This window comes from Erithacus rubecula (genome assembly GCF_903797595.1).
Source record: "Erithacus rubecula genome assembly, chromosome: 5".
In the NCBI taxonomy this organism is placed as follows: domain Eukaryota; kingdom Metazoa; phylum Chordata; class Aves; order Passeriformes; family Muscicapidae; genus Erithacus; species Erithacus rubecula.
In genome coordinates, this window is record NC_136687.1 from 54,951,386 (window position 1) to 54,966,176 (window position 14,791).

General features: G+C 41.5%; 1 protein-coding gene across 5 annotated transcripts in view; it reads left to right on the plus strand.

Moving 5' to 3' along the window:
• Positions 1 to 14,791, plus strand: part of PTPN13 (protein tyrosine phosphatase non-receptor type 13) — a 109,354-nt gene that overhangs the window by 85,162 nt on the left and 9,401 nt on the right. For 3 of the 5 annotated variants that reach the window (XM_079306478.1, XM_079306475.1, XM_079306479.1), the window contains 17 exons: positions 145 to 276; positions 497 to 957; positions 1,949 to 2,092; positions 3,780 to 3,873; positions 4,655 to 4,740; positions 5,284 to 5,437; positions 6,323 to 6,537; positions 6,619 to 6,717; positions 8,378 to 8,727; positions 8,926 to 9,100; positions 10,395 to 10,553; positions 10,773 to 10,944; positions 11,047 to 11,257; positions 11,799 to 11,869; positions 12,509 to 12,570; positions 13,362 to 13,518; positions 13,835 to 14,011. In XM_079306478.1, coding sequence (XP_079162604.1) covers positions 145 to 276; positions 497 to 957; positions 1,949 to 2,092; positions 3,780 to 3,873; positions 4,655 to 4,740; positions 5,284 to 5,437; positions 6,323 to 6,537; positions 6,619 to 6,717; positions 8,378 to 8,727; positions 8,926 to 9,100; positions 10,395 to 10,553; positions 10,773 to 10,944; positions 11,047 to 11,257; positions 11,799 to 11,869; positions 12,509 to 12,570; positions 13,362 to 13,518; positions 13,835 to 14,011 — 2,919 coding nt within the window. The remainder of the gene's footprint in view (positions 1 to 144; positions 277 to 496; positions 958 to 1,948; positions 2,093 to 3,779; positions 3,874 to 4,654; positions 4,741 to 5,283; positions 5,438 to 6,322; positions 6,538 to 6,618; positions 6,718 to 8,377; positions 8,728 to 8,925; positions 9,101 to 10,394; positions 10,554 to 10,772; positions 10,945 to 11,046; positions 11,258 to 11,798; positions 11,870 to 12,508; positions 12,571 to 13,361; positions 13,519 to 13,834; positions 14,012 to 14,791) is intronic. The other 2 variants (XM_079306476.1, XM_079306477.1) reach the window with 1 other exon arrangement.

A 14,791-nucleotide genomic window follows, 5' to 3' on the forward strand; every position in this document is an offset into this window, starting at 1 on the left:
TTTTTTTTTTAATTAGAGTTCCCCATTCCAGCATTACTTGAAGTTTAGTAATTTTTAATCCATGCATTGTGTACAGTGGGTCATAGTCACTGGGGGATAAAAACACAGATGTTAGACTGTATCTCAACAACCCCTTGTGTGCAGGACACCGCCTCATATCCATAAACAGCACGAGTTTGGAAGGTGTCAGCCACCAGGCAGCGTTGGAAATCCTGGAGAACGCTCCTGAGGACGTGACACTTGTCATCTCCCAGCCAAAGGACAAGCTGTCCAAAGGTAGGGACTGCAGCCTCTGCTGCAGGCAGCCCCAGCTGGCTTGGCTGTGTGTTCAGAGATGGAATGGAGAGGTGTTGGGGTAACTTTGGTGAGGGTGCAGTGTGAGCAGAGTGTGGCATTCCCAGGCAGGTGAACCCTTCTGGGCTGTAAGCTGAGAAAAGGCTGTCGTGCTGCAGATAAGCTGCTGCCAGCTGCTGATGTCTTGTCTCCTTGTTTCCAGCATCATCTAACACTGCTCCTATCAGCAATGGAGCCAGGGGTTACCCGAGGAGACCCTCTTGCGTGCAGGACAACGAGGCAGAGTCCTCTTCAGAGGAGCACAGCCGTGCTGCCCAGAGGCTGGTTTCGGGGAGCCTGTCGGGGATGTCGGGGGGCAGGCGGGATGGAAGCCTGAGCTCCCAGGATTCCCGGACCGAGAGCGCCAGCCTGGCCCAGGGCCGGCCGGCCGGCTGCTCCGGCAGGCGCGGCAGCGGCGGCGCCCAGCAGGATGCTCAGCACCACAGCCAGGGCCAGCCTGGGGGCTCCACGGCCAGCCAGAGGAGAAGAGCCTCACTGGACAGTGCCCGGGCCAGGAACAAAAGGCCCGGGGGGGCAGAGCCTGTGGAGTATTCTGACCGAGGGGATTCTGACATGGATGAAGCGACCTACTCCGGCAGCCAGGAGCAGCAGCCAGCTAAAAAGGCATAGTGGATTTCATACGAATATTTCCCATCAGTGTGGTAGTGCTGTTGAAATAGCTGTCTCTGGGTGTCAGGATGTGAGGGAAGAGCAGCCTGGCCTAGTCTGCAGCTATGCTAGTAGATGATTTCTGATAGCATGGTGATTTTGTTCAAAATAAATGGAGAAAATCAATTCTGTAACTGAAACAGCTTTCCAATGTCACAAGACGTATTGTCCTAGAGGCAGATTGTGCCTTGGGATGAACCTATAATATGCTTGCTGAGGCTGTAGAAAACCTTTCAATTCTGTGTGTTTGTCCAATATGTTCATAATCTAGTGACCACCCCCAGAGGTAAGTTTATTCACCTGGTAGGTAAACAAAGTTTTTCCTAGAGGAAAGTAGGAGAGATACATCTGGAGTGGGTAGCAGCAGAACTTATTGTCTTCTGGGTTTGATCTAATCCTTGAAAAACTGCTCTTGTGCATTAAAATTCAGCAGTGAGTCATGCTCTTGAGCAGACACAGCTTGCTGCTTCACCTTTCCAAAAGGACAGTCATCACAAGCACTACAGATTTATTTCCAGCTTGCAGTGATTCCTCTGTTCAGCTGATGGAGGTTATTCAATTAAATTGTGGCATCTCCTGCTAATTAATCCAACAGACTCTAGGCTGCTGTAATGCTGAAGTACTGCAGTTTCAGTGTTCTGTAACCAGCTCACTTGGGCAGTAAAGACTTGGCTGCTAAAGGCCAAGCATATTTCTGTGCTGAACCTGTTCAATGGCAGGAATGGAAGAGTTGAAGCAGTGAGCCTTGAGTCCTACTAATTTGGACTTTGCCAGGTGGACTCCTTCTGGCTGTGTCTGACTCAAAACCCCAACCTTTACGGTCTTAGCTGTAAACATCTGTTCTAAAGACAAATCATTGTCTCTTTTTGTTTTGTTTGTTTCTTTTTCTTTCTCTCTCTCTCTCTCTTTTTTTTTTTTTTTTTTTTTTTTTTTTTTGGAAATAAAGGATTCTTCCTCATCGAATACAGCAAAAAAAGTGAATTCTAAAAAGGTTTCTGCAACGCTTCTTAAACCTGGAGATATCTTTGAGGTTGAACTAGCAAAAAAAGATAACGGCTTGGGAATAAGTGTCACGGTACTGTTTGACAAGGTTTTTAGATGTTTTCTCTTTTTCTCTACTCCCAGCAACCCATTAAACTGCTAAATTACAAGGAAGCAAATTATTTTCTGGAATCACTTTAATTGTCTAGATTTATTGATTTATGATTAATCTTACCAAAGCTGAAAAGTAATAGTATTAATTTATATTAATTTTCTTATCATCTGCCCTTTAAGTAATTCTTGTTTTTTATTTTATGGTGGAGCCCCAAAGTCCTAATAGACTCTTATCACAGATGCTGCTTTGTGAGTACAAAAGGCAAGATGGTCTTTGTCCCTTGCTACCTAATCTTGTGGCAGATTTTCAAGGAAGGAAGTGAGACCCTCCCAGACTGGCACAGCAGGCAGTGGAAGTGGTAGAGTTATTTCAGAGTATCTGTGCACACTCACTCACGTTCAGCATGTTCAGTGTTCTCCCTCTGCTGGAGAAAAGGCAGAAAGCAAAAAACTACTGAAATCCAAATGAGACCTGACTGACACTGCTTTCTTGCAATATGAGGCAAAAATATATTTTTAACACTGGTATCTCTTTGGGCTGTAAGATTTTGAAGGTAGTTTTATCTTTACGGCCTGTCATACTGCAGAGTGGCACCTCAGGGAAGAGGAGAATAATTTACAACTGACATGCATGCATTTTCCACTGCATCTGTTCATGTATTAAAAATACATTTTAATATTCAGTTATTTGCAGGCCTAGCATTGTTTCCATATATATGGCTAGGATTGTAAGAGGAACAGAAGGAAATTCTGTTATTTTGGCATCCTGGTCTATTCAAAGTCATGTTCCAGTGCTTGAGAAGTTGGAGGAACAAAGGTAGAGCAGGAGTTGGTTACTGAGTATCACCAGAACTGCTGGCTTTGTAGAGATGTTAGAAGATGCCAGCCAATGCAGATTTCCCTTAAGGGGTGATCAGGTGGAGTCCTCACTGCCCTTTGTTTTTCCAGCCTCCATTCTGCCCTGCATTGTGGCAGTGAGGAGAGGTGTGCAGTTACCTGTGGGTTAGTTTTCAGTTCCAATACTGGGTGCTTTGGGTGTGAACATTAACACACTGTTGGTCTTCCTCTTCCCTCTAAGTCTGTGGAGCACAGTGAGCCAGAATCACACAATGGTTTAGGATGGAAGGGACATTTAAAGATCATCTAGTCCTACCCCTGCTGCAATCAGCAGAAAGGCCAAGGCCCTCCAAAAACAATGTCAGTTCAGCTTGAGCAGCTTAGACCTTCAAACTTGCCTGAGCTGAGAGAAAGCAGCACTCCTTAATTTCCTGTTACATCAGAGAAGTTGTGTTGGAGTAGGGCACTGCATGGTTGTGCATCTCCTGCTTTGGCATGCTGTGCTCTTGCACATGTCTGAGTTTTGGTGTGCATGCAAGCATGTAAAGTCCAGCAAAATGCAGACATGTTTCTGCTGAAGGACATTTATTTGTGTTTTGTGCATTTGCATTGTGATGCATTGTGTTTTTACAACCTTGCCACCCCAACTTCATTTGTAGCAAATTGCATGACTGCACTGAACATGTTTGATGTAGCGTTTTGGTTTTGATAGTTTCTCTAGTTTTTCTACATGCCAGTAGCCCAAATGCTTCCTAAGAACAGTTTTCCTTGTGTGACATTGTGTTTAATTACTAAGTATTCTAACTGCAAAAAGACTAACAATCCTATTTTTGTTTTCTGTTTAGGGTGGTGTAAATACTAGCATAAGGCATGGTGGTATTTATGTGAAAGCAATTATTCCCAAAGGAGCAGCTGAAGCAGATGGCAGAATAGAAAAAGGTAGGATTTCCATTCTTTCGGTGGGGACTCCTATGTGAAAAAAGGGCAGAGGACTGTCTGTGGGGGACTTGACAATATCCTGTGGCCTGGAAACTAGCACTTTGTTTGCCTCCTGTCCTTGTACCTTTTTCACTGGGAAGAAGAGTTGTTTTTCCAAGCTGTTGCAGTTGTCATTTTAAATATTGCCTTGATAGCTAATTCTGCAGGTAAAGATTAAAAAACTAAAGTAGAACAACTGCAGAAGCAGCAATGCTGAGGCTGTGGAGGGGAAAACTTGGAGATAGCCTGTGGGATTTTTGTTCTCTAAAGCAGCCTATATTAATGGAGAATGCTTCTCTGTTCCAGGCACAGAGAGAGAGGGCTTTGTGTTATTTGTGGCCTTCTTGCTTGGCACGCCTGGCAACTCAATACAGAAAATGCTGTAATTGTTATGGCTCTTCTTGTTAGTAAGCCAGGCCACATTCTTCACTCAAGTGAGCATTCCCCCTGTGAACTAAGATTTGTTTTAAATAAAGAGTCTGAGCTTTCTGGCAGGCTGTCACTCTGATGGTTAACACTAGTTTTGACATGGTATTATCCCACAGAATCATTAGATTGGAAAATACCTTTGGTTTGAACCATACAGTTTATTTGTAAAGTTTTCTTTTTGACTCAGAACATGGTGGGGAGGGAGAATTTCCTTAAATAACTGTCCTTGTTAGCTCAGACTTGAAGGTTTCTGTGCATCATAGATGTTTTATAGGTGATACTCTACCTACTTTTTCTTAAATTATTAATGTAGGTGACCGTGTGCTCTCTGTCAATGGGATTAGTTTGGAAGGAGCTACCCATAAGCAAGCTGTTGAAACACTGAGAAACACAGGCCAGGTGAGTGGCTGCTGGTTCTACTCCTGTCTGTGGTAAACCAGTTCTCTATGAGTAAAAAGAGGTAAAGGAACCTCAAGACTGGAATTTTTCCCCGTGGTGTCATGGTTACTTTAAGTTTGCTTTCCTAGTCTTCTTGGCTTCCTGGCACACCTGAAAATAGCCAGTGAGTGTACACATTCAGAACTACTGAGAAATACTATTTGTGTTCATTTTATAAATTGTTTTTTACTTAATTCCCTGAACAAGTGCAAGTGCAAGTGACTCTTTGACTCCTCTTAACACCCTCGGAACGTTTTAGGAAGAAAACTCTTTCTTACTCTATTGCAAGTATCTTGCAAGCCTATTAGTGTGTTTTGGAGATTGTCATTTAACAGCCCTTAAAAAATAAGGAATAATTGAAGGATATATATGAGGAGGGGAGTGTCTAAAACCCTTCCTGCCATAAAAGTTTGGGCCCTGAGAAGTTAGAAGGAAAGACATACTCTAGGCTGTGCTATCTCTGTGACTGTTGCCAGTTAACCAGAGAATGTTTCCTTTTTTCAGGTGGTGCACCTGCTGTTGGAAAAAGGTCAGCTTTCAGGGGCCAAGGCTCATGCTCCAGTGACACCACAGTGCACACTCCCAAATCAGTGTGAGCCACAGGAGAAGCCAGCAACAGATTCTTCAAATGCCAAAGATTACAGCTTTGTCACTGCAGGTCAGGTCACACAGAACAATTGTCATAACTGTCAAATCATCCCATAGTTTCATAGCATTTTCTTCACTTTTTAAATTGGGAATGGAGTGGGTGAAAATCTAGACCAAACCCTTGCGGGTAACACAGTCTTTCTTTTTGTGCTGTTGTGTTTCTTTTTAAGACTTCATTTCACATCATGGCTACTTTAACTGCTATTAACTGTTCACTCTCACTATTTCCTGTTGTTTCCTAGTTTCACCAGCCTTGGATGCCGAGGCTGTAGCAAGGTTGGAGTAAAGGGGGTGCTGCTGATGCTGCTAAGGGGTGCCAAGGGGAATTTAGATAGTTATATATAAATGAGTGCTCCTGTGGGTCCTGCAGTTCCTGTCTTAGAAGAGAGAAGGCATCAAGAGCTAGATGAGGAGAGAAGGATTTGTGCCCCTGACTAGAGGTTGACATAATTCAGCCTCTCTTGCTGGTGACTTGTGCAAGAGTAGGGAGGTGTACCTAGATGACAGAACCCCTGCAGATACCTTTGGCTCTTCTTTTATGGTACCTGTCCTGTCTGCCAGGAGCTGCAGTTGCTGTTCTCACTAATGCCTGATCAGTGGCTGGAAGGGTTGTGTCACTTTGTGCTTTAAAAGGTTCCTTAATAGCCTTCCTAGGGAATAATCCTTTGGAGACACTCTGCCTTTCTGCATATTGATGTTGTCAGGCCAAGCAAGCAGAAGTCATGATCAGCTTTTTATCTTCTTTAACCTGGAGGGATCTTTTGGGTAGCACTTCTGTTCAACTCAGTGAAAGAACCATGTGAGGGGGAGATTGCACACTGTAATGTCTGGTATAAGAGCACCACACACTCTTTCCATGGCCATAGAAAATAACAAGTTAATATTTCTTTTACAGAAAACACATTTGAGGTGAAACTCCTGAAGAACAGCTCAGGCCTTGGGTTCAGTTTCTGTCGTGAAGATAACCTGACCCCAGAGCAGCTGGGATCAACTATTGTGAGGGTGAAGAAGCTCTTCCCTGGGCAGCCAGCTGCAGAGAGCGGGCAAATAGAGATCGGGGATGTCATTTTGAAAGTGAATGGAGCATCACTGAAGGGCTTGTCCCAGCAGGTTTGTACCTATAGTAGGGAAACTCATACTGGGGTAGTCCTGCAAGGCTGCATCTGACAGTGAATCCCTCTGTGGCCACAGGAAGTCATCTCTGCTCTGAGGGGAACATCCCCAGAGGTCTCTCTTCTCCTGTGCCGGCCGCCATCTGGAATGCTGCCGGACATCGATCCTTCACTGCTGGTAAGGGCTCTGCCATGGGATTTGTTTAAGCATTACTTGCTATTTAAGGTTCATTTATTTAGTCTGGTGGATGGGTGAGTTGGTTAAATGCAAGATGTAGATGGAATAATGGGGAGAGTGCTCACAGAAATGTGATTCTTGGAATGAATCCCTTAGGAGTGCATTGTTTTGTGTGAATGTTAAAGGAATGTATGGCTTCAGAAGCTTTTTTCCTCCATTTTGTGACCCAAGGTATGAGAAAAAAATTTAATACAATTTCTGGAGCAGAGATTTTTTTGCAGCCCAATGCTTTGGATTTGCTATCGGATAGAAATTGGATAATTTTGTGAAGGATATTCATGATATACAAGGATATACACCAATTTGGTGTTGATATATGTAAAAGCAGATAAAAAGTTGTCATATTTACCTCCTGGAAATTAGAGGTGTTCCAAAGAATATTATCAAAATGCTCTAGTAAATAAATTGAAAGACCAGAAGGCCACTTCTGTGGATACTTGAAGATTTGCTTTAGAATACTAGAAGAAGTGGAAATGAAATGCATTTCAGCAAAAGAGAGTGTAGAGGACAAATTGCCTGAAAATTAGGCTTTCCATAATACAGGACACTGTAAAACTAATGGAGAGAGGTCTTCAATATAAGTTCCTCAGGGAATTAATCACAGCACTAAGGCCTGCCAGGGTTCAAGAAGCTTTGGACAAGGCTCTCAGATACAAGGTGCCTTTGCAGGGCAAGGAATTGGACTTGGATGATCCTTGTGGGTGTCTTCCATCTCAGGATACTCTGATTTTGTGATTTGGAGTTACTTTAGCATTACTTTCAAGCAATAAAATAATTCAAGTCTGGTGATAGAAGCTTAAATGTACAAATACATATTTAAGTGAAGTTAGGATTGGAGTGAGAGATAAGGTACTGAGTAAACTAATAATGCAAATAACTACTCCTGTAATTGACCTATTTGTAATGTGGAATAATGGGAACTTTAATAGAACTTTATAAAACTTTAACTGGAACCTTAATAAAATAGTGTATTTATTAAAAGAAGAGGAAAATGAAAATTTTTCTTTACATTATCACAGATTGATGTTTTCATGTACACAAGAATCTGGCCATGAAGACATAAATGGAGCTTTTAAACCCTTTCTGGTCTGCTGGTTGACCTAATTATTGGGAATATCTGACAATTGGCAAAATTGTTATTTGTTCTCAGGGGAGTTAATGACTTGGTTAACATTCACCATTTGGCAGAAATTATCCTAGTTTTTGTAGTCTGCTATTGCTGCTTTTTGGTTGGCAGCTTTTTTGTTTCCCTCCTCTGTGAGATGGGTTTGACTTCAGTAGCTCTGTGAGCCTCAGCTTCTGGTTGGAAGGGATTTCTAGGGAGTTGCATAGAAGACTGCTGGGCACAGTTTCAAAGCATCTCTTGGTAGGCTCTCTGAAGCTAAAGTATTTTTGTTTTCCTTAGGTGGCTTTAAAGGTTTTTAGCACTCTAAGTTTGAAAGTTTTGCACACTTTGTGTGGCCAAGTTGCATTGAACTTTTTGAAACTGTTCAGTCAGTAGCCACTGACTCCTTGTTTTTGGTAATTTTATGCAGTCTTTGAAATTTTCTTTTGTCATGAGAACTGGATTATGACGAATTAAATGCTTCTGCTCTTGTAGACCCCCATCCATTCACCCCAACAAGTTTTTCCAGAGGTCAACAGAGAAGTTTCTGGTCCATCAAACGGAGAACAAGGTGACAGCTCAGATGAAAATGAAACTACTGATCTGAGCAAGAAAAGGCTAAAATCTCCCTCCAGAAGAGACAGCTACAGTGACAGCAGCAGAAGTGGTGATGAGGAGGTGATGGAGTCAGCAGCCCAAGTGGGCCTTGGCTGGAGTTCTGGGCTGTACCACGGCTCAGGTGAAGCTGAGGCACGGGCACAGAGTCACTATGAGGCACTCCCTGCTGTTCGCACCATCCTGTATCCTGAGCAAGAGGCTCCTGGCAAGGCAGAGCTTGAGGACAGGTATGCTCCTGAGAATGGCCCTCATCATGCTGCAGAAATGTTTATGAGAGAAGTTTATTGCACCTATTCATAGAAATACTGCTTTTGGTTTGCTTTGTCAATCTGCATAAAGTCAGCCTTGGTTCATATATTAATTTATAGATGGCAGCCACATTGTACTTATTCTCATTTTTCTTTTTTTTTCTGCTTTATCTGTAGTGATGTGCCTTTGGATTTGCCAGCGATCCCAACCTGTAGAACTGTACCTGATGTTACCACGTCCATGTTAATAAATGACTGTTATGCTACTCCTGTCTCTGAGCTGACTTCACATCTGGGAGAAATAGATTCATTACTTACCCAGCTGGAAAAGAATGCTGAAGAATATGAGCCAGTAATACACTATTTCTGCCTTTCTGGAGCATAAATGTGCTGCTGTGGTTGTTTTACCTGTGATTTTGAGAGTGGATAAAAATTAGGCACATTAATTTACAAGGGAGATAGTTGTAGGTTGTACTTGCACTAATCTGGGTGTGTGCCTTATAAAAAGCACATACATTGCCATTTGTAATCCATTAATGACAGCTGCTCATACCAATGTCTGTAGATATTTTCTATGTGGGCTCTTGAAGAGCTGATGCATTCTCCTCAGTGTTTGTGGAGGCATCCATGTGTACACTGGTGGATGTGTATATGTCCATTTCATGGGTCATTTCATCCTGGTAACCTTGGCATTAAGTATTTGCCTACCTCTCAACCATATACTCAGAGGAAGCTTAAGTAGCAGATATCTTTCTTCTGCATTTTTAGGGGGCTGTTGTTCAGAGGTCAGAGAACAAATTGAGGCATCAAGGGCATAAGAAGACCTGTTCTTTGGTGCATTTGTAACTATGAATCCCAAAAACTTCCTGCTCTCTTGCAAGATGGAGTCTGTTTTTGAGGCTCTTCTGCAAAAGCTTTTTGACACCACAGAAATGTCTTGGGTATTGAAGGGACTTCCATATCCTCACATAATCTGTTCAAAGATTGAAAAAAATTGAAATTGAATCTTGACACATCCCAGTTGTGAGGATCTTCCAGGTTATAAAGCTGTTCTAGCCAATACTCCATTTTGACAAGAAACTGTATTTTTCTTATCCCTTTTTCAGAAGTTTTTCTCCATCCTTCTTGGTGCACTATTATTCTTTTTTAATGCAAATAAGGCAGATCCATATCTTTCAAATCAAAATTCATGCAAATTAAAATGGACAAAACACATGCATGTGTTCAGTTTCAAGATAAGCTCTAAGGTATTATGTCCTACTGTATGAAAATACATTCACTTATTTTGTTCTGAATAATTATGGATGTGTTGAGATATTTAAAAATACAGAGCCTTTCTTACATGTGGCAGCTAGATAAGGATAAAACAAGGTGTGAGTTTTGATGTGTGCCTTCAGAATTTTGTTTGATTCATAGACTCTTGGCCCCATGTTATTTCCATGCAAAACATTATTTGATTCTGTCTGAACTCATTAGAGATGCTTATTAGAAGCAGCTAAGCTGAGCCTGATAAGAAATATGTCTTGTTCCAGGCTTGTTAAATCAGTAGGTAAATCAGCTGTCTGCTTCCAGCTGTCTTAAATTCAGTAAAATGTTTATATTTCATCTGATTGCCTGTGTTGTGAAATGCTGTTTTGTCCCTCTAGGAAGTGGAGCTCCGAGTGACTCTGACAAAGTCAGAAAAGGGCAGTCTGGGTTTTACAGTGACCAAAGGTAACGACAGTGTTGGCTGCTACATCCATGACATTGTTCAGGATCCTGCCAAAAGCGACGGGAGACTACGGCCTGGGGACCGGCTGATCAGAGTGAGAGATTAATGTTTTCATGGGCAGGGATGGCATGGAAAAGACAACTTTGAGTCAAAAAATAGTGAACTGTGTTGTAGGCCAAGTCAAATGGGATTAAAGGACAAAAGCACACACTTTATAAAAGGCTTGACTCAATAGCAGTTGAGAACAGCAGCAAATGCTTCCTCAGGGATGCTGCCTTGCTTGGGACCTACCTGTGTTCTTTTGTTGTTGCAGGTTAATGACATCGATGTCACCAACATGAGCCACACTGATGCAGTCAGCTTTCTCCGAGCTGCCCCCAGGACTGTCAGATTAGTGCTAGGGCGTGTTCTGGAGTTACCAAAGATGCCAGTGCTGCCTCATTTACTGCCTGACATTACACTCCTGTGCCATAAGGAGGAGCTAGGTAACATGGAATTAGTCTGCTTTTTGCCCTAAAGAAAAATCTTCCCCTTCAGTTATTAAGAAACCTTGATTTTTATTGTTTTCCCCTTCTTTCCCTGCCAAGGTTTGTCATTATCAGGAGGCCATGACAGCCTTTATCAAGTTGTGTATATTAGTGACATTCTCCCCAAATCAGTTGCTGCCAGAGAGGAGAGTCTCCATGTACTAGATATTATCCATTACATTAATGGAGTAAGCACACAAGGAATGACTCTGAAAGAAGCCAAAAGAATGCTGGAAACATGCCTTCCAACAGTGGTGCTCAAAGCAACCAGGTGTGTTCCGGAAGCAAATGCTTCCCTGTACTTTTTTGTTTTTCTTGCATGATTGTATGAGTATATGGGTAAAACCTACTCCTGGTATGACAGGAAATTCACCACATTTACTGAGGACTGACTCCACAGAAAGGGTCTGTAAATTCACAGCTTTTGTGCTGCAGTGGAGCACAAGGGTGTGTGGTACCTGCTGTGCTTTGTGCTTCTTGGACACAAGTCCAGCTGTGAACTAAGAGTGTTCAAATAGACCCCATGCAATCCAGGAAGAATTAGGCAGAACCTTCTGTGGCACTTGGACACTCACAGGTCTGTGAGAATGGATGGGATTCATCCAAGGATATGAAAGGAGCAGGAGAGGTCACCAAGCCACTCTCCATCATCTGTCATCAGTCCTGGATCACTGGGGAGGTCCCAGGTGACTGCAGGTTGACCAGAGTGACACCCATCTGCAAGAAGGGCTGGAAGGAGGATCCAGGGAACTACAGGCCTGTCAGATTTTTTTCTTTTTAATAAATATTCCTGTAAATATTTCTTTTCACAGAGATGGTCATGCAGTGTTCCCAAAATCCAAAAGCCCTGAGAACTCCAGTCCATGGCAAATGAAAGCTAATGGTAAGATTTGTGTGCTTACTCATAGCAAGTGAAATGCACCTGTTTATAAAAATAAAGGAACTGATATGGGCTGTAAGATACTATCCTAGTCTTACTGTGACCAGCTCCAACAGATTTTGCTTGATCTTTCCCCTAAAAGTTCCATGAAAAGAGATTCAGCAATAGTGTCTTCATTATGTCATTTCTTGTGTAGTTTAGAAATTCTCTCTAATATAGAACAGAAGGGTTCCTTTGAAGAAGGACCCAGATGTCAGATAATATTTAAAAATTTTAAAAAGTTAGTCAAGGACAGATGCTTGTGGGGTTGTATCTTGTGCATTTTGAGGAAAAGGGAATCAGCACCATTCTCAAAGGTGCATGTTTCCACTCTAAGTTGTTAAACTATCTACCAACATTTCTCTTTGCTTTGAGTTGGTTGGTTGTATTAGCATTCATGCTTTCCTCAAACAAAACATTCAAAAAGCCATTATATAAAGTGTAATCATTCAGATAGAAGTTTGGCAATGCACAGAAACCAGGCAGAAATGCTACTCATGTCATAACATAGTATTAAATAGCTTGCTTCTTTTATAAAAATAATCGATGGGGACTAATTTAATTTCAGAGAAAAAGTTGGTTTTTTTCCCCATTTTTATTTAGGTTGTTCCTGTGGTGATCCCTGTGATAAAACAGAAAAGTCAACTGATGCTTATGGGCCCAAGGTAAATGCTCCTCTCTTGTTCCTGTTACCATTAACCAGAGAAAAGAATCTATTTCAAACAGTTTTAAAACTAAATAAATGAATGAAACAACCCATTGGTCAAAATATACAAACCCACTGTTACCAACTGACACAAATAAGCAGTGGTTATAATAAATATGCAAGTTTTCTTATTTGATCTGCTCTTTCTTTGGCACTGCTTTGCTGAAAGACAAATTTTCTTATGAGAAGGAAGCAAGGCTATCATCCAGAACCATCCATTCCATCCACAGTTTCTGCAGATAGTCATGCAGCAATGGGGAGCAAAGAGACACAGACCCCTTTATGCATCTGATGGAGATCTCTTTATTGTAAAAATCACTCCCCTTTTATACTTTTAACTTCCACCAGACATAACCAAAACTAAACTTTCATATTATATTTGCTAAGTGGCTTTCTTTCTTTTCTTTCCCCTTAGTTTTTCCTAAGGAGTGCTGTGTTTTGGGACCAAAAGTACTGACTCTTGCTTACATTTTATAAGGGCTATAACAATGTTAAATACTACTATGTGTTCTCTTGTAGAAGCTGCTGCTTCATCAGCATATGTTTTTCTTTCTTAGTTGCTTTAACTTTTTTCTACTTGTTCTTGTCATGTGAAACTTCCCACCTATCACCCAGGTATCTCAGATTATATGAATAGAGGCTTTTATTTGTTGCTGAGGAGAGATGAGAACTTCTTAGTGACTGTTTGCTGCTTCAACAGACTGCCAGGCTCTTTAAGAGGTAATTTGTACTGTTCTTTGTTTTTCTCAGGTCAATGGCAATGGCATCCTAGGACCTTCTCAGGGAAATACAGAAAACAATATCCATCACACAAAAGCACTAATGAACCTCTCAGGAGCAGAAGATGCACCTTCCCTTGGATTTAGCAATCAAATGTCAGATTTTCCTAAACACATTGACAAACCAGGTAAGAGGAGGTGAGATGGGGTCTGCATTATTCTGTCTTTATTGTACCAGTGCAAGAGAATCATGGTTGAATATGCTGAAAAAAATAAATGTTAAGCAATCACTTTTAGAAGATCATTTCCAAGTCTTGTGCTTTGCTTTATAGGAGTTAGCTAATGTTGAAAGTAGATTAATAGAAATTGGATTTTGTGTTAGAAAGAAATAAAGGAAAAAATGGTAACATCTAGAAATAATGCCATGTGTCTGCCCCTTTAAATTAGTTTTCCCGTGCCTTTCTATACTGGGAAAATTTGTCATTTTGCACTGTTTGTCTTCAGGAACAGAGGTTCCAGATGATGATTATTATGACGAGGATGACCACAATGAAGTTGTCCAGTATCTGTTGGATGTTGTAGATGAGGAAGCCCAGAATCTCTTAAATCAGAATAATGCAACTTCAGAGGCTCAGAGTCTTCTGCATCTCAAGAAGGCTGCATCAGAAAATCACCTGCCAGGTAATGCAAGCCATTAAAAAAAGAATATCACTGACAGAAAAACACTTTGAAACAAGGTGCCAAGTAAGCAGTTGATTTGTCAACAGGAGAGTTGATTGACATTGATTTGATGTCTGAACTGGAAGTTTCCCAAGCTGGACACAGACAAATAGTTGCTGATTACCATGAATTTGAGATGCAATGTAATAAGAGAGGTTCTGGTTTGAAAAATCTCAGTTTTGTTTTAAATAATCTGGGAAAATTATCCCTATTCTAGAGCTGTCTCTTGAGTGAAATTCCTATTGTTTAGGTACCTGGTCCTGCAGCTGCAGTCGTGTTAGCATGCTGAATCATTTCAGCATTTCATTGATTTCAGATTGCACAACTTGGAGATGTGTTGAGATCTCTCAAAGCCAAACAATTTACCAGCCTGCTTTGTCTCTTTTAGAAAGGATGGCTTTTTTCAGTGCCTCTGTCTGACTACACACCTTTCTTTTCCTTCATTCCATCTCCTCAGTTTTACTTGTTATTAACTCAAATGTAGTTACAAGTAGGATTTGTAGTTCCTTTGTGGTGTCACATTAGGTATGCATGCTCCAAAAATTCAAGCAAGATGCTTACTACCTCTGTAGAGATTCCTTCTAAAACTCAAGATGCACCTTCCAAAATTATAATTATTTCAGGTCATGAGTTCAAGTTGGGTATTAGTCACTGCATTAGAGGTCAGGGATCACTGAGGTTCTGGCTGTGCCAGGATCTCAGCTGAAGAATAGCATTGGAGCTCCAGTACTTCCAGTTTCT